Raw genomic sequence first — 27843 nt, 5'->3', positions numbered from 1 at the left:
GGCTCGAACTCACAAACTGCGAGATCATGACCTGAGCGGAGGTCGGACACTCAATTGACAGAGCCACCCAGGCGCCCCGCACGTGTCCTCATGAGAGAGGCTGAGGGAGATTTGATACATGCAGGAGAGAATACCATGTATCTTGGCCAGCTCGGGCTGCTGTCACAGAGTACCCTGGCTGGGTGGCTTTAACAACAAACACTTATTTCGCACTGTTCTGGAGGCTGGGAGTCCAAGGTCAAAGTGCCTGCACGTTCTGGGTCTGGTGAGCACCTTCTCCCTGGTTCATAAGTGATCATCTTCTCGGGGCATCTGGGTGGCACCTGTGTGGCTCCTGACTTCGGCTCGGGTCATGATTTCACCGTTCATGGGTTCTGACCCTGCCTCCGACTCTCTGCTGTCAACACGGAGCCTGCTTCAGATCCTCTGTCCCCCCCTCTCTCTCTCAAAAATAAACATTAAAATAATGATCATCTTCTCACTGTGTGCTCACATGGAAGAAGGAGAAAAGGAGCTCTCTGGGGTCTCTTTATTTCATTTTTTAAAGATTTTTTTTCACTTTTTATTTATTAAAAAATTTTTTTTTAATATTTATTTATTTTTGACAGAGAGCATGAGCAGGGGAGTGGCAGAGAGAGAGGGAGACACAGAATCTGAAACAGGCTCCAAGCTCTCAGCTGTTGGCACAGAGCACGACGCAGGGCTTGAACTCACAGACCACGAGATGGTGACCTGAGCTGAAGTCGGCCGCTTAACAGACTGAGCCACCCAGGCGCCCCTCAGTCAAACTATTTTTTGCCTTCCATGGGCATAGGCGACTTCCAGGTAAGGCTATAACTTCTGTAGTGCTCAGCCAATGAGGAACCAGGGGAGGGACTTACCTCTGTGGTGCTCAGCCAATGAGGAACCAGGGGAGGGACTTACACAGTAGGAGATAAATTATCTGCTGTAACTGCCCCAAGTGTGCCTATCCGTCAGACACCTGCTCTTGCCAGAACGTTGATTAAAGCCTCGCTTCACTGTGCTCCGCCTCCCTCCTTTGATTGATTGGGTTGGTGGGCTTATTCCTCCCTTTAAGTATCTTCAAGATGTTCAAGCCCTTTGATCCTGTAACAATTCCAATGTCAGGAACCTAGCCCAAGGGCACAATTTCACAAAGCTTATCCACAAAGATTTCCACTGATTGTTCCTAATAGGGGAAAACAGGAGACAACCTAAGTGGCCAGAGTAGGGAAACCATCATCCTTCTGCTCATATTTCTGCCTCAGTGACTAAAACAGTCTGCCTTCTTGGGAAAGCGTTGGGGGAACACATTCCTGCACTATATTCCACACTCAACACTCACAGGTGTGTGACTTATCTGATGGGTGAGAAATGGCCACACTGACTGCACAGGAGTTGCCTGCTATCTGCCAGGACCACACAGGACGCAGTGCACCACGCTGTCTTGTGCATGCAGATGGCTGGGCCGTGTCTAACTCTGCAGGCCAGCCCTCCTCACATCAGATTTAAGGAAGAAAGCTGGGTTTTGGCTTCATTTTTATGCAGCACTTGAACATCTGGCTCCATCAGTATTAAGGTGGACAATGTATTTAAAAAAATTTTTTTTAATGTTTATTTTTGAGAGAGACAGAGCACAAGTTGGGGAGGGGCAGAGAGAGAGAGGGAGACACAGAATCCAAAGCAGGCTGCAGGCTCTTGACTGTCAGCACAGAGCCTAATGCAGGGCTCAAACTCACAAAAGGTGAGATCATGACCTGAGCTTAAGTTGGAGGCTTAATCGACTGAGCCACCCAGGTGCCCCAATGGACAATGTATTTGAATTCCCATCAGGCACTTGTCCTTCACAGAACAGTGACGACGAGTGTTGTGTTCACCCCAGTGGTGTGCATGTCAACCTGTGGTTCACTGAGAGGTGTCAAAAGAGGGGGTCCTGGAAACTATAGTGTCAGAAGGCAGGATGGGGCCTTTAGAAGCGGCCACAGGAGCAGGGTGAACAGGCTTTATAACACAAGTGGGCCAGCCTGGCCAACTATGGTGCAATTGGAGGGTGCCATTTGATGCTTTAACTGGCATCATCCAGCCCTGGCCATATGGCCCTCTGTGACTTACCTATACAAGCAGAGCTTGGACACTGGATTTGCAGAAAGAGCCTGATGAGACAGGTATTGAGTTACTGGAGTTTTTCCCCTGCATCACGTGAAACAGATTCACAGGGGGAAAACTCAGATCCACAAAAGCATCTGCTCACCAATTATAACTCAGTTTCTGTAACGCCATTATTTTGAACTCCGTGGCTCCTTCGGTCCCTGAGGTTTCCGTTGCATTTCTGGAACACTGGGACTTATGTGGTGGTGAGGAATGGAGGGGTAGGGAACATTTGGTCCCTGGTCATAAGTCCACACAGGTGACCACTGAGACATCCACGGTCTCTGTCTACATGGCTCCATTCTGATTTGGTGGTTATCTCCAAGTGCTGAACTTTTGTTGTGTCTAGACCGATTGGAAAGGTGGGGTAAGTACGTCTGCCCATTCTGAAATAGTATATATATAGTGCTACGGTTAATCCACCTGAGTTTTACCCTGAACGAGGAGAATCTTGACAATGGCCACAGCCTGACCTGCACCTTGGGAAGACAAACCAAAAAGAATCTCGTTTCTGCCTCCCTTTCCCCACATCCCATCCAGTCTGTGCTGAAGTGATTGCCTAGGACGGGGGGTGTGTATTGTCCAATGTACTGGGTCTGGGATAACTGCAGTAGCACTGGATTTACTTGAGTTTTCCAAGTTCTGTGGGCATGGGCCTGGTAATAGGATACTGCTTGTCCCATCGGCTCTTTGAAATAGTGGCACATAGAAGAAATTATGGGCTGGATCAATTTGCTTAAGGAGTAACACCAGATCTAATGAGCCCCGAGGCATCGGCTTCTGTAGAAAACCCAGCCTCCTGATTGAGATACTTCTCAGTAAGACAGGTAAGGTCAAGAAATTAGGGAGGGAAGAATTTTGGATTTGAATTGTTGGCTTTTCATTTAGGTGATTTCATATCTGGACTTCTATAATATAATTCTAGTTGATAATTTAATTACTAGAGGGGGTTTTGCCAAAATCAGAAAATGTTTATATTGCTGACATTTGGGGAGTATTTTATGCTATTATTTAGGCTTATTGTAAAACATGGTGTCTTTCAAACCTCTTTCTTTTTAAAATTGTTTCAGTGTTTATTTTTGAGAGAGAAAGAGAGAGAGAGAGATATCATGAGCCAGGGAGGGGCAGAGAGAGAGGGAGACACAGAATCAGAAGCAGGCTCCAGGCTCTGAGATGTCAGCACAGAGTCCAAAGCGGGGCTCGAACCCACGGAGTGGGCCGTGAGATCACGACCTGAGGTGAAGTCTGACTCTTAACCAACTGAGCCACCCAGGCACTCCTCAAATCTTTTTCTTAAACTACAGCATGCAGCAGGGAAATGCATTACATATCATGGCCCTGCAACTGAAGCAAAATTTTTACAGAAAAGCCACATCTCAGCCTGGGGTTCTCATGAAAGCAGAGCCTGTGACAAAGGCTTGTGCGTAGGCAGTCTATTTGGAAAGTGACACTAGGGAAGAGTGGGCAGCAATGGAGCAAAACTGAGAAGAGCCAATTCAGGCATGCGCTACTGAGCTCACCATTGCCATGGTGACCACAGCTCAATCTCCCAGGGCCTCCTGAGGAGCTCCCGAAAATGAAGCTCACAATTGCTTCTTTGGGGGAGGGACGCCTGCCCCACATGGAGCTCCATGGCATCCTCTGGGGGTTGACTTCCCCTCTCTCCAGGGTGCATTGTCAAGGGGCACCTGTGGCTGATCAAAGGGGCATCAGTGGCTGGAATAAGGCGTGGAACCAAGCAGATCTGAAGTGGCCATTAGAGGTATTCAATTAAGATACTTATCCTTCCTAAGTGCAATACCGTATCCTACACACACACACACACACACACACACACACAGTCTCTCTCTCTCTCTCTCTCTTTCTAGTTGAGGCCCACTAACCAGCAGTTCTCCAAGTGTGGTCTGGAGACTCTGTTTCAGGGGGTCCATGAGGTCAAAACCAATTTCATAAAACCATTAAGATGCTATTTGTCTTTTCCACTCTCATTCTCTCACAAGTGTGCAGTGGTTTTCCAGAAGCTCTGTGACATGTGGTATTGGAACAGACTGAATACAGAAGCAGACAGGAGAACCCAGCTGTCTTCCATTAAGCCAGATATTTAAAGTGATTTGCAAAAATGTAAAACAATTCCACTCATTTCACTAGGTTTCTTTTAGGAAAATATAGTTGTTTTTCATAAAATGTTATTTAAACATGTCAAAATGTAATGGGTATATTATTTATAAACAAATATTTTAAAAATTCCTATGTTAATTTCTAAATATAATCCACCTACACAAAAGCTCTTTGGGAACACTCTTTATGAATATAAAGGGGTCCTGAGGTTTAAAAAAAATGGTGAGAACTGCTGCACTAAACCAAGACCCTGGAAAGAACTGCATCCCATAATCTAAGAAAAAGCGACATACGGACAAAATGTCTTATAAAGTGTAAGAACAGCAGGGCTGGGAAACAGAATGAAAAGTTAATAGGGGGCTGGAGGCGAGGTGGGGTACTGCAGTTAATGAAGGGCCTTTTCTCACCCATTTCAACACCTTCATAGGCCTATCATTGGCCTGAGGGGAATGCAAAGGAGTGATGCTGATCCCGGCAGGAGTCTCACAAAGGTGGGAGGGCTGCTCCAACACTGCCTGTTCTTTCAAAGCTAACACCACTCCCTGGTTGACCGCAGGCTCAGTTAAATCCAATGAATTAAGGCAGGAAGTTCTCAATCCTGGCTGCATGTTTTAAGTGTCAGGTTGTCATTAAAAACTACCCCTGCTTGGGTCCCACTCCAGACCAATGAATTAAAATTTCTGGGGATGAGGCATCGGCACTGTTCTTTACCTTTTTATTGATGTGTGAGTTACTTCTTGGTTGAAGGGACGGGTGAAACAGGTGTAGGGGATGGAAGGAACTTCTAACTTACAAACTTCTCATAAAATAAGCCACAGGGATGTAATATACAGCATAGGGAATACGGTCGATAACACTGTAATAACTTTATATGGTGACCTACTGTGGTGGGCATTTTGTAATGTACAAAACTATCCAATTACTAACTTGTACACTTGAAACGAATACAACATTGTATATAAACCATAATTCAATTTTAAAAAGCATTAAGTTAAGTCAAATGATATTAACACAATGATTGTTATACCCAAGTAACTACAACCCATATCAAGGTGCGGGGCATTTTCAACAACCCCCCCCCCCCCCCCCCCCCCCCCCGGCAGGTTCCCTCATGGCTCTGCTAGTTAATATCACCATTCCAGTATTTATCACCAGAGTAGTTTTTCCTGATTTTGAATTTCATGTAAATGAGAACATATAGTATATATTCTTTTACGTCTGTTTTTTCCCCCCAACATATATCTGTGATATTCATTCCTGTTGTTAGATAAAGCAGTGATTCATTGTTTGTACGGCTGTAGGGTTTTTCAATGTATAAAGAGATCACCATGTATTTACCATTCTATCCTGGATGGACCTGACTGGTCCTCTTAAACTGCTCTTAAATGTGGTGAGACGCTCTTACCATAAAAATACAGGAAATGGGACAAACAACAGAACAGAAATAGCAGATTCCTGTTATCCATCTCGTGCTCATTGGGCAGGGATACTGTCCTTGAAATGGAAGTCCTAGTTTTCTCAACTATTTAAAATTAATAGTTTCTTTTTTTTTCATTTTACAGAAGGTATAGTTAAATCTGCACAAAAATGGGTAGCTCCACCTCTATGTAGAAATTTAGTGTGTTCAAAGTTAGAAGGCCTTGAATGCTTGCTAAGACTGGCCAACTGTGAGTATACTCTTACAAAGTTATACATGGTTTGTTTTTTAAACTTTAAGCTTCTTAATCTCACGTGGACGCAAACAGATGTTCACAAGGTGGCATCAGTCCAAGTAACTCATATACCAAATTCTCCAACCTCCTCACCTACACTTCCCCCAAATACTGTCTGATTCGGCAAAAGGTAGAACCATCTACTCATTGATCCAAAAGAACCCATGAGGGGCCCTTGATCACAACTTGTCTCAGCAGCTTGCCTCCCCCGCACAGTCAGTCAGCTGCGTCTCCGACAAAGGCTGCAGAGTGACTCCTCCCCAGCTCCACCGCCACCACTCTGCTCCATACTCTTGCCCCATCCCGGACTCTCCCTCCTGAATCCATCCTCTATCCACCAGCCTGAGCGACTTTTTAAAAACATACATCAGGCCATGTCATGCCTTCCCTTAAAGCCTCCCGATCGCTCAGTGTCTAAAGGGTTCCAACTCCTCACACAGACCCTTAAGTCCAGACTTCCTACACTGGCCCACAAAGCCCACTGCCGTGTCGCTGGCCTCTCCGGGCTCCCCCTACCACACCCCCTGGCACAGAGCACTCTAGGCCCCCTGCTGGCCTTCCGTCCTCAGGACACCCTGAGCTCCTTCTCACCTGGAGGCCTCTGCCCTGGCTGCTTCACACCTGCAAGGTCTCCCTTGTCTCTGATCCTTCTGTTGGGCTCCTGTTTTTGCTAATCAAATTTCAGTCCCAACTGCCTCTCTCTGAGCAGCCTTCCCTGACCCAATCTAAAGTAGTCATCCCTTTACTTTCTAGAACATTATATTATTTCAATTCTCTGCATAGCACTCATCACAAATATTTTATTTGCTTAGTCTGTCTCAATCTGCCTCTAAAATGTAGGCTCTTTCAGAGAGAATCTTTTCATCGCTACGTCTAGAAAAATACCTGGTATGTTGGAAGTACTCCACAAATGTTGCTTGTGTCTTAGACACAAATGTGATGGCAAGAACATACAAATTAAATGTACCCTTCTCCCAAATCAGAGTTCGAATTCTGGGCCTCCAAGAACAAACGGCAGGAAGGACATAATTGCCATTTAAAAATTGCAGCATGAGGGGCGCCTGTGTGGCTCAGTTGGTTAACTGGCCGACTTTGGATCGTGTCATGATCTCACGGTTCGTGAGTTTGAGCCCCACATCGGGCTCTCTGCTGACAGCTTGGAGCCCGGAGCCTGCTTTTGATCCTGTGTCTCCTCTCTCTCGGCCCCTGCCCTGCTTGCAGTCTCTATCTCGCTCTCAAAAATAAATAAACGTTAAAAAAAAATTAAAAAAGAATTACAGCATAAATGTCTCTCTGGAGGGATTTCTTGATTTTACAGATACTTATGTTTCAAAAAGTCTGGCATGTGGTAATGCAGTATTTATTTTGTCCATTAATAACTAATACTTGAGAACATCTACATTTTTTTAATGTTTATTTTTGAGAGAGAGAGAGAGAGCGTGTGTGCACGCGCAAGACGGGGAGGGGCAGAGAGAGGGGGAGAAAGAGGATCTGAAGTGGGCTCTGTGCTAATAGCAGACAGCCCAATGTGGGGCTCGAACTCACGAACTGTGAGATCATGACCTGAGCTGAACTCAGATGCTTAACCGACTGAGCTACCCAGGCGCCCCAAGAATATTTACAATATTAACGGAACTTTATCTAAAACAGGCTCAACTTATTTTTTTACATTTCAATATCATGTTTTAACAAGAGAGTCAAAATAATTATGGTCAAAATTATTACATCAAAAACTTTTATAATAAATGCTTGTTGTTAGTCTACATACAATTTAGTTTTGGGTGTGATGTTCTTTGGCTGCAAGAAAGAACATTTGGTTTACTTCACTAATAGGAATATCTCTTAATGCCGGGATGGCCTCTTCTTGGTAATTCTTCCGCTGTTGATTTTTAGCATAGTTATCTGTAAGAAGAGGACAAAAAGCTATGCTTACCTAAGTAATTTCTTCTACGGTTTCTGTGGTTTATGGAGATCCACCACATAGTTTACTGAGCTAATATCTGCATAATAATAAACACCATGTTAACATAATTAAGACTACTTGAATGCTCTCTTTAAAAGAAATGTCCCAACTGGAATAAAAATCAGGAAAGTCCTTTCTATATCTAACTAGGGTAAGAAATTAATATTTCATTCAACTGTACAGTGATGGTTAAAGTCCCACTTGCACACTTCTCATAGGGACAGAATTAGACTGAGGCTTGGAAAACAGATTTAACCCAATATCCCCAAACTATTAAATCATTCATGCAAACTTAACGACATCCCCTTTGTACAAATTGTCTATTTGCGGTAATTCCAGGCAAGAATTCAGGAAATACAGTAGGTTCTCAGAAAAGAAATATAAAAATACTGTAACTGGTTCAAAATATATTGTAGAGACTCATGAAACAAAAGCTTTGAAAAGTTAAAAAAAATCATACCAAGCAATATGGTGTGATTAATACCATAAGTATAATAAAAAACACTTCTTACAATCTGAGCAAGCTCAGGAATTTACTTTGATCGTCAGACTTAAGGGAATTTTAAAAAACTACAGAAACCTGCTGTGGCTCTTTATCTACAGAACTGGGGTCAGATGGACACAAGGGTCCTGAGGAGGGGGCACACTGTCACATTGCTCTCCTAGACAAGGTCTACATGGAACGATTTGCCTGCCTTGATCAACACTGCCTGTTTAGGATAAAATTTGTTTTTCTCATGAACAGTTGCTAAGGAATATATTATGTACTTGTGGTCTTTATGGGAAAATACACATGCTATAAACAGCAGATTTAGAATTTATTTCTGCCATGTACACATCTCCTCTGGTATAACTTTGTATTTATTTCTCCCAGGTTCTTTTTACTGGGCCAGTGTGTGTCACCTACTGTAGCCTATTCTCGGTTGCTTTTCTTGATAAAACTGCTGACTCTTTCTCTTCCATTCCCCCACACTTCCCTCTGAGGTACATTTACCTGTGATCGTATGAATGGAGTTGAGTGGAGAGGTACTCATCATGTTTATTCCAAACAAGAGTACATAACCGATTACTATAGTAATGAGGAGGTAGACGGGCAATGCAATCGCCCAATACCTGCAGAAGAAAATATTAAAGTAGGTAACTGCCTAAAAAGTCATCATTCTCAAGAGTCCATCACCAAGGTAACATGCTTTTTGAATTTTATTTTTGATTAGACAAATCGTTCTACAAGGTCTCATGATGAAAAGCTGCAATACTGTATCATTCCATACCATAGCAACATGGAAAAAGTGGAAACTAAGTCAGTTACCACTCACCTACCTGCAATCCATTTCCTTAAATTCTGTTGATACTTCTTACCTGCTATCCCATTATTTGTTCCCAAGGGTTTATACCTTAAAATGTTTTTTTCTGTAGTGTTACCTGAGCAAGATGTCAGGAGGAAATGGAGATAATGATGTTGTGTCCACCTCACCATTTTTAACTAAAGGTGTATCAGTGATGTCCTTTAAAAAGCTTTAGATTTCTATATGGCTTTTTATGGATCTTAAAAGAATAAATATTTAAGATTTGGGAAGTCTAAAGGAAAAACTATGATCCTGAGAAACAGCATTAATACATTTTTATTTAAGAAAATCATTAAACTTACTTTTGAGGCCAGTAGGTTAAGCCTAAGGAGTTTAGCCAAGTTTCAGGAATAAAAGCCCACACAAGATATAGTACTGCAGAAAAGGGGAACAAAAAGAAAAAAGAGAAGTTAGTAAGGCATGTATCTAATCTATCAAGGTTTAGATAACACAAAACCTCCTTTGAAGGTTCCCTGATCACCTCAAAAATGACTTTTCTTTCCCTTCAGTCTTCTAGCTCCTTATCTGTATCATTCCTATGATACTTACAACAAGTTAAAGTAGTATATTTCCATTGCTGTGAAATGGATCTCTAGAACTTTACCATCTTGCAAATCTAAAACTCTATACTCATTAAGCTACTCTTCCCCTACCATTAGTCTTTTTTGTTTTAAAACATGTCTTAAGTCTTATACTATATTTTAAGCAATGTAAGGTCAGAAATCACTTTTTAAAAAAATGTTTATTTATTCTGAGAGAGAGCACATGTGTCTGAGGGAGGGAGGGGCAGAGAGAGAGGAGAAAGATAATCCTAAGCAGGCTCCATGGGGTCAGCACAGAGCCCAACGCAGAGCCCAATGTTGGGCTTAGTCCCATCCATCAACAGTGACATCAAGAGTCAGTTGATGAGCTGAAATCAAGAGTCAGTTGCTTAACTGACTGAGCCACCCAGGCTCCCCAGGATATAAATCACATCTTAGCTGTTACTGTGATCCTTACAGAACCTAGCAATTTGCCTTATATACAGTAGCTGTTCAACACTTCGTCCCCACAGGGTTGAAATGATTACAGACACTTGTTGCTCAAAAGGTGAACGTATCTACTACCCTTGTTTGGACCCACTACCTGTTGGGCTTCTGCCCCATCTCCCAGAATACAATCTTATTTCCCTCAAGTGGAGTCTTTGTGGCACCCTTTACTGTTGTTAATGTGTAAAAACAATAGTCAACCTCCAAGCACTCACTGTTGGCTAACCATTTCACATGCAGTATTTAATTTAATCCTTAAAACAATCCTATGTGTGTATGTCATTGTTACAGCTGAGTAAATGAAATCTTAGAAATGTTACATCATCTGCCCAAGGTAAGGGGCAGAGATAAAATTCGAACTATTGGTATCAATGATGATGAGTCATATTCTACATCAGGAGCATGAGAAACGGTGGTGAACCCGAAAGACATGGCCTCTGTCCTCCCCGAGCATAAAACTTAGGGGAGGGGGACGGAGAGAAGTAAATTGATATTTTCACTGCACTATGATTAAGTGGTATGAGTAATAAAAGACGACATAAGAACATATGAGGACCTTAGCCCACACTAGTGCGGATGGAGGTGATGTTAGTGGTCAGGAAAGATTTCCTGGAAGAAATGACTAAACTGGGGCCTAAATAATGAGTAGCGGATTCGCCAGATTAAAGATGCATATAATTGGGGCCTGCAGATGAGGAAGGAAGGAAATATGAGAAAACGATGTTCCCTGCCATGATCCACAGAGAGAGCATGAAGGATCTGGTGAGGCATTTAGTGTGGCTGGATGGTAGAAGGAAAAGATGGCAAGGGACCAGCTTGAAGCTTGTGATGGCTTTTAAGACTAAAGAAATGCAGAGGCGCCTGGGTGGTTCAGTCGGTTAAGCATCTGACTGCAGCTCAGGTCATGATCTCATGGTTTGTGAGTTCGAGCCTGGCGTCTGGCTCTGTGCTGACAGCCTGGAGCCTGCTTTGGATTCTGTGTCTCCTTCTCTCTCTCTGCCCCTCCCCAACTTGTGCTCTGTCTCTCAAAAATAAATACATGTAAAAAAAAAATTAAAAACAAAACAAAAAAACAAACTAGTGTGTGAGACAGAAATGAGTCAAATGTAATGGCAGGAACTTCCCATACAGTATCTTGTCTGACCCTTTCCAAATCCTTTGAGGTGCATGCTATTGTTATTCATAAGCCACAGACAGAAAAATCAAAGCACAGGGAATTTAAGTAACTTGCCTAAGCTGGACTGTGAACCCATGCAGTGTGTTCATACTATGCTTTCAGGCAGCAGCAAGAGCATTGGTTAAAACGGAAGTGAAGAGGAATGTGATGCTTCTGGGGGAAACTAAGGAGTTTAGAGTACGTGCGGCATAAAGCATAAGGCTGTGAGTGCTGAGAGATAAAGCCGGAAAAGTGAACAGGTCCCAGATCATGAAATATGTTGTACAAGGAACTTGGGACTTTATGCTCTAGGCAATGAGGACAGCCGGAGATACGTATATATACACACATATATACACATATACGTATATATGTGTGTATATATATATATTTTTTGCTTTCAAGATCTAGCAAACTACGAAGACAAATAACCATTTACACTCCAACCAGAGGTTTTAAGTAGAGGAGTTGGGTCTGCGTCCCAAATGAGTCACTGTGATGGTTGTGTGTGTGGGATCTATCTGTGGAAGAGCAGAGGCAGTAGAAAGCCCCACCAGATTCAGCGGCAGGAGCAGATGAATGAGTTGGGAGAAGAAAAAGCGTAAGTGAAGAACGACTCCGGGTTTTTCGAGTGGGTGTCTAGTAATTTCAAGGCTGAGAACACGTGAGCAGTCATTCTCCACACAGCAATGAGTGATCTTCCAAAGATATAAATCTGACTATACTGCTTGCCTGCTCAAACCCTTAGAATAAATTAAGTGCCTTTAGAATAAAATTCAAACTCCTTTCTTGCAAGGACTTCAACATTCTGCTCACTTCTCCAATGTCTAGTCCTGCTGCGCAATGCTCCTGCTCTAGGTGGAGTCTCAGGGCCCTTGCACTGACAGTGAGTGCAGTGATTACTGTCTGCCTGGAATGTTCTTCATTTGATTCTTTCAATGGATGATTCCTTCTCTTCCATTCATTTCTTGGCTCAAATACCCTCTTTTCCAATGAGGCGTTTTCCATCACTTGCTGTTCCAGCTGTGTGCCACCCACCACCCCCTCCTGACTCCTATCATTTCCCTTTATTTCCTTCTAAGTTACTATCAAAATCTATAATTATTGTTATGGAACCAAGGTTTATATCTCCCTCAAATTCGTATGTTGAAGCTAGAATCCCCAATGTGGAGGTATTTGGAGGCAGGGCCTTTGGGAGGTAGTTAGGTTTAGAAAAGGTCATGAGGGTGGGGCCCCATGCTGGGATTAGTGTCCTTGTAAGGAAAGTAAGAGACCAGAGCTTCCACTTGCTCTCTCGCCACTCTGTGAGGACACATCAAGAAGGTGGCTGTCTGTAAGCCAGGAGGAGGGCCTTCACCAAGAACCACCCATGCTGTTACCCTGATCTTGCACCTCCCAGCTTCCAGAACCGGAAGAAATGTTGATTGTTTAAGCCTCCAGTCTATGGAATTGTTACAGTGGCCTAAGCAGACTAAGAAAATTGCTTGTTTTCAATTCAGTAAATATTTAAATGTAGAGAGAATCATGTAATCCCTTTGTACCCAATACCTTCTTTTATCATAACTGCTGGGTACAGCCTCTGACCTCTGTCCTATTACTTTCTACCTCATTTTCTCAGGCTTCAAGCCTACACCTCCATCGGTTCCTCAAACTCATAGGCACGTTCTTCTAAATGCTTCTGGTACTGGCTGTTCTCTGTCTGACTTTTTCCCCTGACTGCCCCACAGCTAACTCGCACTTTTCACGTCTGTGCTTAAATCACATCTCTCAGGGAGGTGCTTCCAGATTGCTGTATTTAAAACAACAACCTCCTCCCATTAACCTTAGCCTCCTTTCTTGCTTCATTTTTCCCCATGGTACATGTTATCATCTGACATCATATATGTGGTACTTACTTAATTTGTCCACTGGCTATCTCCCCATACTAGAATGAAAACCCTAGGAGAGCAGGTAAGTTTTGAATGTTTTGCTCCTCCTTTGCCTATCACAGTGCCTGGCATCTGGTAAGTACTCAAAAAATTTGTAGCATTACTTTTTGGTCGTGGGCTGTAGCAATTTCTTACTAGATAGGTCTCCTGAGGCAAGAGAAACAAAAGCAAAAATAAACTACCGGGACCTCGTCAAGATAAAAAGCTTTTGCACAGCGAAGGAAACAATCAACAAAACTCATAACGCAGTCTATGAAATGGGAGAAGATAATCACAAATGACGTATCTGATAATGGGTTAGTAGTGAAAATATATAAAGAACTTATCAAACTCAACACCCATAAAACAAACAATCCAGTCAAAAAAACGGGAAGAATGGACATTTTTCCAAAGAAGACATACAGATGGCTAACAGATGCATGAAAAGATGTCCAACGTGGCCCATCATCAAGGAAGTACAAATCAAAACTAAAATGAGATACCACCTCACACGGTCAGAATGGCTAAAATGAATTAAAGAAAACAAGCAATACTGGCGAGGGGTGTGGCCCTTATACTGTTGGGAATGCAACCTGGTGCAGCCACTCTGAAAAACCCGTATGGAGGTTTCTCAAAAAATTAAAAGTAGTGGGTATTATTGGATTTAGGTCTTAAAGTCATTGCCTTTATTTATTTGTATAGTTTGTAATCTTTCTAATACTAAAACAGGGATTTTTAAAAATGATGTTGTTGATGATAATAGTAACAGCAGCTAACACTTAAGTAATTATGTTCCTATATGTTAACTGCTTTGCATAAATCACAGCAATTAATCCTCACAAGACCCGTGAGAGGCAGCAGGGTGAAGTCAACCCAGTGTCTGGGTTCAAATTCCAAGCTGTATCATTTACAGGGTATATTAGCTTGAACACATTACTAAAACCCTGTGCCTCAGGACTGTCGTTCTAAAAATGAGGACAGTAATAGTAACATCTACTTCACAGGACTGTCTTGCACGCAATAAACATTCAGTAAACTTGACCACCACCTTTTCACAGATGAAGAATCTGGAAGTTCAAGAGGTTAAGCAAATGGTCTCAGGTGACACAGCTCGTCTCTAGAGGAGTCACGATTTGAACTCAAGTTAGAACATCTTTACTCCATACGCTACCCTAGCCAAAAGCATGGCTGGCTGTACTGATGCAGTTAAGGTTCAGAAACACCACCACTCCCTCACCTCCCTGGTTTCTACAAAATTCCAAGATGTTGGATGGGGACACCCAATTTTCTCTCAGGTTTTCCTCACAATTCCCGCATCCTTTTTTTTATTAAAAAAAGTTTTTTTTAAGTTTGAGACAGCACAAGTGGGAGACAGGGGGAGAGGGGGAGAGGGGGAGAGGGAGAGGGGGAGGGGGAGAGGGGGAGGGGGAGGGGGGGGGGAGGGGGAGAGAGGGGGAGAGGGGGGAGAGGGGGAGAGGGGGAGAGGGGGGAGAGGGGGAGAGGGGGAGGGGGGAGGGGGAGAGGGGGAGGGGGAGGGAGAGAGAGGGAGGGGGAGGGAGAGAGAGGGAGGGGGAGGGAGAGAGAGGGAGGGGGAGGGAGAGAGAGGGAGGGGGAGGGAGAGAGAGGGAGGGGGAGGGGAGAGAGAGGGAGGGGGAGGGAGAGAGAGGGAGGGGGGAGGGAGAGAGGAGGGAGGGGGGAGGGAGAGAGAGGGAGGGGGAGGGAGAGAGAGGGAGGGGGAGGGAGAGAGAGGGAGGGGGAGGGAGAGAGAGGGAGGGGGAGGGAGAGAGAGGGAGGGGGAGGGAGGGAGGGAGGGGGAGGGAGGGAGGGGAGAGAGAGAGAGAGAGAGAGAGAGAGAGAGAGAGAATCCCAAGCCGGTTCTGTCAGCGCAGAGGCGGAGCTCAAACCCAGGAAAACCGCTACTAGATCATGACCCGAGCCAAAACCAAGAGTCAGATGCTTTACTGTCTGAGCCACCGAGGCATCCCCCCACATCCTTTAGAGGAGAGATGTGGGTCCTGCTGTGTGACGTGGGCACATTAGTGTCTCAATGAGCATCAGTTTTCTTATCTGGAAAACCGGATCCTCCCCAGGGACTGAGCCAGATCCAGGATGTGAAGCACCCATGGCTTCTCTGGCCTAATTCTCTTCACTTCCTAGCTCCCACAGGCTGCACCCACACCAAATTACTCACTCTACACCCTTCATTCAAAACCTTCCCACGTCTAGGGGCGCCTGAGTGGCTCAGCGGGTTAAGCGTCCCACTTTGGCTCAGGTCATGATCTTGTGGTTTGTGAGTTCGAGCCCCGCGTCAGGCTCTGTGCTGACAGCTCAGAGCCTGGAGCCTGCTTGGGATTCTGTGTCTCCCTCTCTGCCCCTCCCCTACTCATGCTCTGTCTCTCTCAATAATAAATTAACGTTAAAAAAAACAAAAACAAAAAGTAAACCTTCCCACGTCTTGCTTCTTATTGGTTATTGTCGGGAAGAAAGCTAACCCTGATTTCCCAGGTTGATTTCATGTCGCTCTACTGGGTTCCCATGGCTCTTTTCACACTCTTTTTTTTTTTTTTTTTTCAACGTTTTTTATTTTTATTTTTGGGACAGAGAGAGACAGAGCATGAACGGGGGAGGGGCAGAGAGAGAGGGAGACACAGAATCGGAAACAGGCTCCAGGCTCCGAGCCATCAGCCCAGAGCCCGACGCGGGGCTCGAACTCACGGACCGCGAGATCGTGACCTGGCTGAAGTCGGACGCTTAACCGACTGCGCCACCCAGGCACCCCCTCTTTTCATACTCTTAATTGTAAATTTACTCGTCTGCCTTGTCCAGAAGACTATGACCACTGGGACCAGGTTTTATCCACTTTGCAGTCCTGTCTGGTGCTATCTAAATATTTGTTGAGTTAAACTATTTACGCTGGTGCCTGGCATACACAACACCAAACACAACTTCCCTTCGGGTTTTCTTAAAGACATAGGTAGAAAGAATCACAGTTCAGATGGACCCATTCTAAGAACAAATGCAGTGATTTCCTTGTCCTTGAACACCAGAAAAAGGCGCTGGCCATCAAAGTACTTACTGAAGCCAAACTGGGAGCTTAAGAAAAGAACAAAGCCATAAATCGCTCTTTCTGGTAATGGCGACGGTGAATTTTCCACCATTTTCCCTGTGGCTTTGGACAATCTGTGGGAAAGAAACACAATCATCGTCAGTGATTTCCTCCCCTTCGTCACTGGTCTGTCGTAGCCTCATTGCTTTGCTATGGGCACAGCCTCTGCAGTTTTTTCCCCTAGCCTAAACCACTGCACGCGGCCAACCTGCGGACACACCTCCCAACACACACCGCTTGCACGCGCGCACAAGCCCCCGGACCCCGCGTGCGCGCGCACACCCTGCAGCTGAGGGGAAGGGAGCGCAGAGGAGGGACAGACGCCGCTCCAGCCCTGCAGGCTTCGCTTCCCTGCGGAAGGGCAGGGCAGGGCCGGGCTCCTCCCCAGGTTTGGGCCCCGGCACCCGGGACCGGACCCTGCCCTCTCGGAGGAGCTTCTTGTTTCTTATTCGAGGCTAGGGGTGGGGGTTGGCCCTCGACCTTGGGTCCTTGAAGCGTCCACTTAGGCCCCTCCCGACAGCTCGACCACCTCAGCTTCGAGTCCCCTGCGCAAGCGCTGTCCGGGAAGCCTCGGGGGGGGGGGGGGGGTGGGGGTGCGAGAGAAGAAAAACTGAAGGAAAGGCCGGGTCGCGATGGCGCTCCCCCCACGCCTGCCCCCCCCACCCCAGGCGCAGGCGCACCGCGACCCTCGCCGGCTTGCAGCAAGCCAGCACTGGGGAAAGCTACATCGCTCCGCTCGCCGCCCGCGGAAGGGGGGGGCGGGGGGGGGCACGGTTACGCATGCGCGCTGCTGCCCACGTGATACGCCCGCCGCCTGCGCTGCCTCCCGCTCCCCGCCCGCCCGCCGGCTGACGTGGAGGGCCCGAGGCGGCGGCGTCGGCGGCGGCCCGCGTCCGAGGCTCGCGGGCGGCGGGCCCCGGTGAGTGCACATCTGGCGCGCGGCGGGGCTCCCGGATGTGTCACCTTGTCGCGCTGCAGCCGAGATGCCCGGGGAGAGGGGGCCCTCCACACCCCCCCCGTGGGTGTGTGGTGAGTGTGGGTGTGTGTGCGTCGCCCCGCGTCGCTAGCTGTGGTGCCCGAGGTGTGTCTGCGTGGGTCGGGGTGCCGGTGCGCTGGGGGTGTGGCCGCCTTTTTCGGCCCCAGTGGGTGTGTCCCCTTTGTCCTTAAGGTCCCTTTCTGCAAGCTTGGGCCCCTCCGGGCGTCTGTGCGAGGGTGGGAGTAGCCCCTTTGTGTGCGCATCCCCCTGCCGCCCGCGCACTCTCGTCTGGAGGGTGACAACCCTGATAGGCGAGGGGTCCTTCGGCCCGGGCGTGCGATCACGCGCCCTGTGTGTCCACTCTCGGCTTCTTTGTGTCGCGACCGTTCTTCTTGGCGTGGGCGCCTGTGGCCCGTGTGGGTGGCCCCTCGTTGTGTCACCGTCCCTCGCCGGGGGGGTGCGCGTCCACTCCTCGCGTGGCCGCGCGTTCTGCAGTCGTGACCCTGTCCTGGGGGGCATCTCCCGTCCAGGTGTGCGTCTTAGCGTGTACCCGCCCGCGTGTCGCGCCCGGATCCTGTCGAATGTATGATTCCCCCTTGTGCGCGTTTTCGTTCGCGAGTGTTCGTGAACGTTCGTGCACGCTCCATCCTCTGTGTTTTGTGTGCCTTACGTCTGCGCCACCTGCTTTCGTGAGAATGGCAGTCGAGTCCGGGGGGTGGTGGCCTCCTTCCCCGGAAGGGACCAGGGAAGGGAAACGCTCCCCCCTCCCTTCTTTTGGAAGCATCCTCCCGCCCCCAACGCTGGTGGGAAGAGGGGAGACGGCAGCGGGTCTGGCCAGCTGCTCTATAGTGTTGACGACAAGTGTGGCCTGTCGAACCCTCCTGTTCTGGGGGATGGAATAGGGGGGAGCCAAGGGCCCAAAATCGAGCCTAGGCGTAGGCGAATTTTGGCTGGGTACCCGTGCAGAGTGCCTTTTCCAGAAGCGCCCTAGACACCCAAAGCCCTTCAATTGCAGACTGCTTCCAAAATATACGTACACGCCAGCTGGGTAAATATATTTTAGCTGTTCCTGGGCATTCTTGATCATACTTAACGGTTCGTGTAGTGTTTTATGGCGTTCACGTAAATCGTCACTTGATTCTGCCCAACACCCTGGCGAGGGGAGTCAAGGTAGACTTCTTACAGATTTTACTCCTCCCTTGGGAGCAGTTTCCTTATAGTTACAGCTTCAGTTAGGACATTTTTTTATTGCAAGAAATTTGCATTTTATCCTGAGCGAAATGGGATTTATTACAAGGATACCCAGGGAAAGAGACTTCAAACCCGTTAAAGACCCTACCCTTCTACGCCTCCTCTTGCTCAAAGGTTCGTGCTCTGCGCTCAAAAGCTGTGTTTTGGTGTCTGTTTATTTCTGTTCATTTGTTCAGTTTTCTTACCTTTGCCTAATCTCCCTTTTTCTTTTTAACTTCTGGAATGATTCACACATAATATACGTAGGGGGATCTAACCAGTCCATGACCCAGATTTACAAATGTAATTATTTTGCCAGATTTACTTCAGATCCTTTTTTTTTTTAAGAAGTAAAATTGCAGATATTGGAGGTGCTCCGAGCTCCTCCGCCTCCTCTAGAGGCAGCCACCGTGTTCCTATTTTATGCTTGATTCACAGTGAATCCGTAAACAATATGTAGTGGTATGTGTTTTAAATTTTAACGGTGTTAAATGATAAGTGTCTTTTGCAACTTGCTTTTTTTGATCAGCATAATATTTTGAGATTTATATACAAATAAATTGGATGATTGTGTTACCTTTGGTTCATTTTAATTACTGGTAAAGAATTCAATTGTATGAATATACCATAATCTATCCATTTCCTTATTGATGGATTTTGAAGTTGTTTCTGGTTTTTGACTCTAAAACAGTCCTGCAATAAACCTCTTTGTACTTGCCTGCTTGTGCACACATTTGGAAGTTTGTCTAGGAAATGCACCTGTAGCAGAGTTGCTAGATAGGTTGTGTGCATTTTCAATTTACTAAATATCACACAAGCTCTCAAGGTGGTTGTACTAATTTTCACTCACTGGTTTTGAGTGAGGACACCCATTTATTTCCTCACATCCTTGCTAATATTTTATGTTATTAGACTTTTAACTTTTTTTGTCTTCTCTTTACTGACCAGCTTCCTTGTACTTTAGTGTATGGCTAAATTTGCTTGCAGCCACCTTGGCTACTGCTCCAGCTCTGTGTCAGATGGGTTCATCTCTCACAGCTAATTTGCTCAGTCTTTATCTCATGTGGTCCTCATAAGTTCAATTCCAGTAAAAATTTATTTTGCACCTATGGTTGATGTAAAGTTAGTAATTTCTGTGATATGTATATGTACCTCTCTAGTGGCAGTTGAGGCGATTTAATTGCTTTTTAAAATACGATGAATGGTTTTGAAAAATCTTTTTTCCTTTTTAATGTAATATTTGATACAATCAAAATATATGTAACAAAATAAAGATAATAAAAAACAAAATATATGTAATATATATGCAGGTTATGAAGCAAAATAATAAAATGAACACCAATCAATACACCCAATCCAAGAATCAAAATGACCAATATCGAATGTACTCAACTCCAGAGTGACTACTATCCTGAATGGTGTCATTTCTTGCTTTTTAAATATAATTTTGCCAGATATGTGTATATCCCTCAACAATGTATTGTATGGTTTTTGAGTTAAAAAAAAGGAATTCTGGATACAGTTTTCTGAGACTTGGTTGTTTCACTCAATGTTGTTTCTAAGAATCACTGATACTGAGTATAGATGTAAGTCATTTTTTAAGGCTGTGTAATATTCCACAGCAAATATAACACAGTGTATGCATTCTTCTTTGATGAACATTTTGGCTCTTTCTAGGTGTTGCTATTACGAAATTTTCATACATATCTTCTGGTACACAGTTGCAAGAATTTCTCTAATTTTCATGCTGGGGTATATGACCCTCAGGGGAGTAATGAAGGTATTTCTAGGGAGTACTTGGGCACCACGGATATTAATGCCTCCATTTCTAGATGATTAAATTCCATGTGTACTCTTTCCTGACGTTGGTAATGCCTGAGGCCTGTAATAGAGGCCTCCTGTTGCTTCCACTTTCACCTTACCTTTCCTAGTAGCACTTCTACCTTAGATAAGGAAGGCATACCACTCATCCACGTGGAGTCTGACGAAGGCATTGTTCCAAGTGGAAAAACTCCATGGAAAACAAAGAGATAATTTAAAATCTAGTGTATGTTGTTAGAGAAAGCCTTTTTAAATCCAGGCACTTCCCATTTCCTCAAGACTGCATTTGCAGTACATTTTAACACTTACCTTCAATTATCAGTGTATATAGTTACTGTTGATCAGTCGTATGCAATAATACTTATAACAATTTAAGCCAGTGATGTGTCAGCTTTATTTTTAAATGTCACAAGAAATTCATCCTTTGCAATTATTTAAACTTAGACTGAGCATTTTAGGTGTCATCTTAGTGTGAAATGATTAGAAGTATTTTTTGTGGTTTGTGAGTAAAAAAAGGTTGGAATACCACTGTGGTGAGCTATTTGCTAGAAGTGAAATTGCTGGATTATGGGGTATGAATGCTCAACTTTACCAAATCGTTTTCTGAAGTGGTTGTACCACCTTGTACTTCGACTAGCAGTTTTGTCAATTTATATACTTGGATGAGCAGTGTGTAAGAGTTATGGTTGATCTGTATCCACTCCAACACTTATTATCATCATCAGATTTCTTTATATTTGCTGATCAAATGGGTATGAAATGATGTGTCATTGTGATTTTAACTTGCGTTTCTTTGTTAATGAGTTTGAGCATCTTTTCATATGTTTATGAACGGTTTTCCTTTTGTGACATGCCTGCTCATATCTTTTACCCATTTTTCTGTTGTCTTTTAAAACTAACAAATGGGTAATAGTGATCCTTTATTGATTGTATGCATTGTAAATATCTTCTTCCAGTTCATGGCTTGTCTTTTTACTCTTTATGGTGTATTTTGGTGAACAGAAGTTCTTAATTTTAATGTAATCTAATTGGAAACTTTACCTGGCCTTGGAATTATAAAGACGTTCTCCTATGTTTCTTTTTAGAAGTTTTAAAATGATGTCTTTCACATTTAAATTCATAATCCATCTGGTATTGATTTTTGTGTATAGTGTGAGGCACTGATCCACATTCATTTTTTTTTCCTCCATGTGGCTACAGCTGTCCTCATACCATAGGTGGAATTGTCCCTCTGTTCACCAGAATGGGTTTGTTTCTGGCTCCCTTTTTCTTTGCCACTTGTTTCCTTGTCTATCTCTGTGTTATACCACACTGTTATAATTATTAATCCTATAGCTTTACCAGAAATCTTGCTATTTGGGGCAGGGGGTCTTGAGTCTCAGCTGTTCTTGGACCTCTGTTCTTGTTTTAAGAATCAACTTGTCACATGACATGAAAAACTCTTTGGGAATTAATTGGAATTATTGGATCACTTTGAGGGAGAATTGAAATCTTTAAGATTTTGAGCCTTCCTGTCTGAGAAAATGGTATGTATTTCTATTTATTTAGGTTTTTAATGTCTTTTAATTTGGTTTTGTAACTTTATACAGAGGGAACATTAAACCTTAAAATATTCATTCTAATGTTTCTATTAGTTTTGTTTCAATTATAAATGGTGCTATTTTTTAAGATTCTATTTTCTGTGTTTACTGTTAGCAAATAGAAATTTAATGGATTTTTATATTAGTCTTTAGCCACCCAATTGATAAACTTTTATTGTTTCTAATATATTTTCTGTAATTCTTTTGAGTTTTCTATGTGAATAATTATGTCATTGCAAATACACTTTTTGTTCTTCCTTTCAATTATTTTCCTTAAAAATTTTTTTCTTGTCTTAATATGCTGGCATACTTTTACATCTATGTTCAATGGAAGTGATGATGATGATTGTTCATTAAAAGTGATTGTAGTGGACATATACATGTCTCATTCCCGATTTTAAAGGGAATGTTTCTGCATTAAAAATATTTAAGTTCTCGTAAATAACTCTTTATAAGTTAGGGAAGTCTTTGCGGTTTTATCACATGCTTTTCTGCATGGGACAGAAAAACTTGAGAGAGAGTATCTTGTAGTTTTTCTTTTTTAATCTGTTAAATGTAGTGGATTTCAGTTAATACATTTTAAAATTCTTAATTCTCTTTTGTATTCTTTACTGAGATAAACCCAAATTGATCTTAGTGAATTGTTTTTTTTTGTTGTTGTTTTTTTTTTTTTTTTTATGAACTACTGGATTGAGTTTGCTAATATTAGGATTTTTTTTATCTGTTTATGAGTGAAATCACATATCATTATTCTTTATTGACTATCTTGTCTGATTTTGGCATTAATGTTATGCCACCCTTATACAATTAAAGAATAGTTCTTTTTTTTTTTCTGTTCCCTAGGACAGTTTGGATTGGGGTGATTTGTTTCTTAAATGTTTGGTGGAATTTACCTCTAAGATCATTTGGATCTAATGTTTTCTTTGTAGAAAGATTGTAAATGGTTGACAATTTGGTAGTAATTAGCAATGGAATAATAGTAGGACTTCAAGTTTTCCATTGCTTTTAATCAGTTTTGGTAAGTTTAAGAAATTTGTCTTTTCAACAAAAACTTTAAGTTGATTGGCATCAAGTTCATGGTATTGTCTTAATTTCTCCCCCCCCCTTTTTTTTTAATGTTTATTTATTTTTGAGAGAGAGGGAGAGACAGAGCATGAGCAGGGGAGGGGCAGAGAGAGAGGGAGACACAATCCAAAGCAGGCTCCAGGCTCTGAGCTTTCAGCACAGAGCCCAACATGGGGCTTGAACTCACAAACCGCGAGATCATGACCTGCGCCTGTGCTGAAGTCAGACGCTCAGCCAACTGAGCCACTCAGGTGCCCCTCTTAATTCCCTTTTTAATTTATGCTTTATCTGTAGTTATGTTCTCTTTCTCATTTGTTTTTATTTATTATTATTTTTTATTTTGGAAGAGAGAGAAAGAGAGTACAGGGGAGGAGCAGAGAGAGAGGGAGAGAGAGAATCCCAAGGAGGCCCCATACTGTCATTACAGAGTGTCGATGTGGGGTTCAATCCCACTCACCTTGAGATCATGACCTGAGACAAAATCAAGAGTTGGTGCTTACCTGACTGAGCCATCCAGGCGCCCCAACCCCCTTTTCTCATTTTGAGTATTTGTGTGTGACTTTTCTTTTTTCTAGGTTAATCTTGCCAAAAATTTGTCTATTTTACTAATCTTGGAAATGGATTAATTTTTGGCATAATTAGTTCTATTAAATTTTTGTTGTTGTTCATTGACTCCTTTTCGTTTATTTACTTCCTTTTTCTTTCTTTGGGCTTATATTACTTTTTTAACTTAAATTCCATGTTTAACTTAGTAATTTCCAGCCATTGTTATTACCTAGCATAAGTGTGTTAGGCTGTAAACTTAACTCAAAATTTATTTTTGCCTTAGCTAACATTGTTTAACTTACAATGTTTTCATTAACTTTCAAATCTAAGTACTTTAAAATTTTCATTTTGATTTCTTCTTTGATGTACACGTTTTAAAATTTTCTTTGAAACATGTAACATGTTTTTTTAATTTTCAAAAGTATCTACATTAACATTTTTCTTTTTGTTATTCACTCCTAAATTGTGTTATCAGAGAATGTAGTATTTTGTCTTCCAAAAAATGTTTGCTTGCTCTCAATTTGTGGCCTTGTACATAGTGAATAATAACTGTTAAGTGTGTACTTGTGACAAGTATGTGCTTTCTAATTGCTATGTATGTTAGATCAAACTTGCAAATTGTGTTGTTCAGACTGTCTTTATTAATTTTTGTTTCATTGGTCATTAATTGAGAGAGATATGTGCAATCTCCTGCTATTACTTTCTAACTGACTTCCTATAGTTCTAACAACTTTTCTGATGTGTGGTGAGATTATTTGATTAGGGATGTAAAAGTTTAACATTATTTTCTTGATGGATTGAATCTTTTCTATTATGCTGTGATCCTCTCCATGCTTAATTTAGCTTTTTGTGTTAGTATCTGTTTAGTCTATCTCACCTTCCTTTTGGTGGTAATTTACCTGGAATATCCTTTTCCTTTATTTTGCTGTCACTTTTTTTATGCCCTGACATTTTAGGTGTCTGTTACAGAGCATATATTACTGGATTTTTCTTTCAATCCAGTCAGTTTATGTCTTTTAGTTGGTATTTTTTAAGAAGTTAGTTCAAGTCTCTTGGTAGCTCAATTTTTATATAAAATTATTTTGATTTTATCCTTGTTCTTGAGAGAGGTTTGATGGGTATACACATTCTAGGTTGATGGATTATTTTCTGTCCACATGGTGAAGATATTATCTACATGGAAAGCCTCCTGTGCGTTTATTTTTGCTACTTTGAAGAAACTTCTTTTTCTTTTGGTTGCATTGGATATTCTATCTTTGGTGCTATGTCATTTCCTTTTTAAGTCTAATGGAGATTACTTTTTGTTTATCCTCTTTTGGATACACACGCTTCTTGATTCTGAATTTTGCTGGATTCTGAATTTTGTCTTTCAAGAGGTCTAGAAGATTCTGAGCCTTGTAATAAATATTGTCTCTTTGGAAATTTAGTTGAATGTGTATGTATTGAACTGTTTCCAGGTTAGGTATTTTTCATCTTTCATAGTTTTCATTTCCTTGTTTCCCTATCAGAATTTACAGTGCTGGGTAATTTTATCAGCCATATCTTCTAGTTCATCAATTTCTCTTCATCTGTGCTTAGTCTTCTCTATAATGCGTCCATTTTTTTCCTTTTACTCTTAACCGTTATATTTTTTATTTGTAAAAGTTCCACTTGGTTCTTTTTTCAGATACATCAAGTCTTTCTTTCATGTTGCTTCCTCGTTTTTCTGAACCCATGGGTATTCTGTGGACTGTATCTGGCAGTCCCAATGTCTGATGTCTTTAGGGATCTAAATTTATTCCTTGTTTTTTTCTGTTGTCTATCTCTCATGTTGGGTTGTCACCTCCTATGCTTGATGATCTTTGGTTATGAACTCTTTGATTGATCTTTCTCCGTGGGATCTTGAAAGTTTGATTTGGAGGTCCTTTTCTTCTGATAGGATTTGTATCATGTTTGGTTGGGAGCCAGGGAGTTTACATTGGACCACTTTCGGTGTCTTCACTTTGCTTCTGGCCCAGGGCTGTGTCCGTTGCTGCTCTTGGCAATACTACTTGTAGCTCTTGACTCTCAGCTTTAGTTTTTAGCCAGAGGTTTGTTGCTTTTGCGGGGAAGGGTGGTTTTAGACATTCCTAGTTCTATAAGCTCAGCAAAATTTAAAAAATTTTAGAATCGAGGATCTACTTTGTTTTGCAGTGAGAGTCCCCTATTAGTTCATTGTAACTGATGGGTTTAGAAGTCCTTTACATTCTTACTTGAGTGTATTAGAAAAAAAAAAGTCCTTCCAAGTGTAAGGTTTCTTGTGGTATCAAATTTTCTATTAAAACAAGCTTAGATCTGAGTTAAAAGTTGAGTTATTCTCAAAAAAATACTGAATAACAGTAGTAGAGGTAGCAAGTGGATTTAGCAAAGTTTTCTACTTGGGGAGCGTGAATAAAAAATTTGGCAAGTACTGAGCTAGGGAATCAAGATGAATAGCGCACAGCATACCCTCTCAGCCTACAAAGATAAGCCTGTGATGACCAGTGTGAGAACTGCTGTCAAAAAGATGTGGGCAGGGCGCTCTGGGCTTATGGAGAAGAGGTGCAGAAAGGAACTTGGTAGTAGTAGTGAGAAGATCAGGAAATGCTTCCCAGACTGGTAGGCCTTAGGTGGTTGTAGAACAAGGTTTGTTTATGAATCGGAGGCAGTTGAGTATGAATGTCTTCTGTGTTGCATGTTGTGGAGTGACTGGAAATAAAAGCAGAAACAGGATTATGAAAGACCTTCCAAGCTGCAGTACGAAGTTTGGACTTTATTCTGAAGGTGAAGGGAAGCTATTGAATGATTTTAAGCAGTAAAATGTTACGATCAGAGTTTTAGAGAGTGCCAGGTTAGAGAGTGCCAGGTTTGAAGGCACATCACCAGCTGGGAGTCTGCTTGTTAAGTTAGTTCAGAGAAGAAAAGATGAAGCGAAAATGAAGGTAGTGTCATTGGCATGAACAGGTGTACGGGTGCTAATTTTAGATTTCATAGGTGGGTAGAAACGACAGGACTTTGTGGTCAGATGGAGAGGAATGTTGAGAGAGACTGGGGAGTCCAGATTGCCTCCGGATCGCTGGTTTGCTTAACCATGTGGCATGTAGAACAGTTAACTGGTAACATACGGAAAGAGGAGAGAACTTCGTTTCATTTGTTTGTTTTTGAAGAAAAAGATAAGTTTATTTTTGAACTTAATCTGAGAAATTTGTGGGACATCTTGTTGACGGGGACTATAGAGATGCAGTGCAGCCTGGAGGAATTAGAGACTTCAGCCTCTGGCCGTTTCGGCCGTTGTTTGTTTCAGTGCAGTTTGAGATAATTTAAAGTGGCACATGGATTCTGTAATAGTTAAGAACTTAATGTGTATGAAAAATGTAAACTGTATGTCAAATCTATGATATCATGGATATTACCACTTAGGCCAAGTGAGCCCAATAAAAGAGAACTACTAAATAAATAAAAATACATGTGATATGTGGAAATGGCAAAAATCATGGTGAAGCTGTGCAAATGATGGAAGTGCAGAAAGTACTATTTTGAAGCCCTGGGTGTGGTGGATGAGGTCACCGAGGAGAGAGTAAGCCTGAAAAAAAAAGAGAGGTGACATTTGGGTGGCGGGGAATGGAGAAGAAGAGCCCATGGAAACTGAGGAAAAGCAGCCAGAAGAATAGGAGGAAAACCAGGAGAAGATGGTCTTTGGAGTCCATATGAAGAGTTCTGAGAAGGAGGAAGTGGTCAACAGTGTCAAGTAAGTTGTAAGCTGAAAAGTGCTCTTTGGACTTAGCAGTTAAGGTAGACCGTTTAGCTGGAAGCATCCAAACAGTGGATTTTTTAAAATATGCATCTAATACTAATGTTAACAATAGCTGATATTTATAATATTTCCTATATGCCATGTACTATTCTAAGCACTATAGATGTGTTACTGGTTAATCAAACAGGTAGTATTGCTATCCCCATTGGAAGTGTGAGGAAAGCCAAGTACGGAGAGGTTAAGTGACTCGCCCAAGATCACACACTCAGGCAATGAGGGAGCCAGGATTCAAGCCCAGGCAGTCTGGTTCCAGAGTCCATGCTCTTAATTAACCACTGTGCCATATTGCCTCTTTGGTTAAAACAAGATAGAAAATAAAAAGTACACCAG

At 42.8% G+C, this 27843-nt stretch overlaps 2 protein-coding genes across 10 annotated transcripts in view; one reads left to right on the top strand and one right to left on the bottom strand.

Moving 5' to 3' along the window:
- PIGP (phosphatidylinositol glycan anchor biosynthesis class P) overlaps nt 1–17246 on the bottom strand; it is a 35677-nt gene extending 18431 nt beyond the window's left edge. For 2 of the 5 annotated variants that reach the window (XR_008422412.1, XR_008422413.1), the window contains exons 1-5: nt 17165–17226; nt 16455–16558; nt 9590–9662; nt 8936–9054; nt 7747–7880 (exon numbers count right to left, since the gene is read on the bottom strand). Coding sequence is in view for 3 of the 5 variants with exons in the window: in XM_053903083.1 (XP_053759058.1) it covers nt 7750–7880; nt 8936–9054; nt 9590–9662; nt 16455–16536 (405 nt within the window). In the remaining 2 variants the exon portion in view is untranslated. Of the gene's footprint in view, nt 1–4964; nt 7881–8935; nt 9055–9589; nt 9663–16454; nt 16559–16964; nt 17092–17164 lie in introns of those variants that run through there. The other 3 variants (XM_053903083.1, XM_053903082.1, XM_019420333.2) reach the window with 3 other exon arrangements.
- Nucleotides 17247–17316: 70 nt separating this feature from the next.
- TTC3 (tetratricopeptide repeat domain 3) overlaps nt 17317–27843 on the top strand; it is a 127592-nt gene continuing 117065 nt past the window's right edge. For 2 of the 5 annotated variants that reach the window (XM_019420325.2, XM_019420321.2), the window contains exon 1: nt 17337–17513. Coding sequence is in view for 1 of the 5 variants with exons in the window: in XM_019420321.2 (XP_019275866.2) it covers nt 17468–17513 (46 nt within the window). In the remaining 4 variants the exon portion in view is untranslated. Of the gene's footprint in view, nt 17514–26556; nt 27448–27843 lie in introns of those variants that run through there. The other 3 variants (XM_019420323.2, XM_019420328.2, XM_019420322.2) reach the window with 3 other exon arrangements.

The sequence above is a fragment of the Panthera pardus genome, unplaced genomic scaffold, assembly GCF_024362965.1.
Source record: "Panthera pardus isolate Hobbes unplaced genomic scaffold, ASM2436296v1 HiC_scaffold_16, whole genome shotgun sequence".
In the NCBI taxonomy this organism is placed as follows: Eukaryota; Metazoa; Chordata; class Mammalia; order Carnivora; family Felidae; genus Panthera; species Panthera pardus.
The sequence above is the reverse complement of the archived record's forward strand: the minus strand, read 5'-3'. Positions and strand labels throughout refer to the sequence as shown.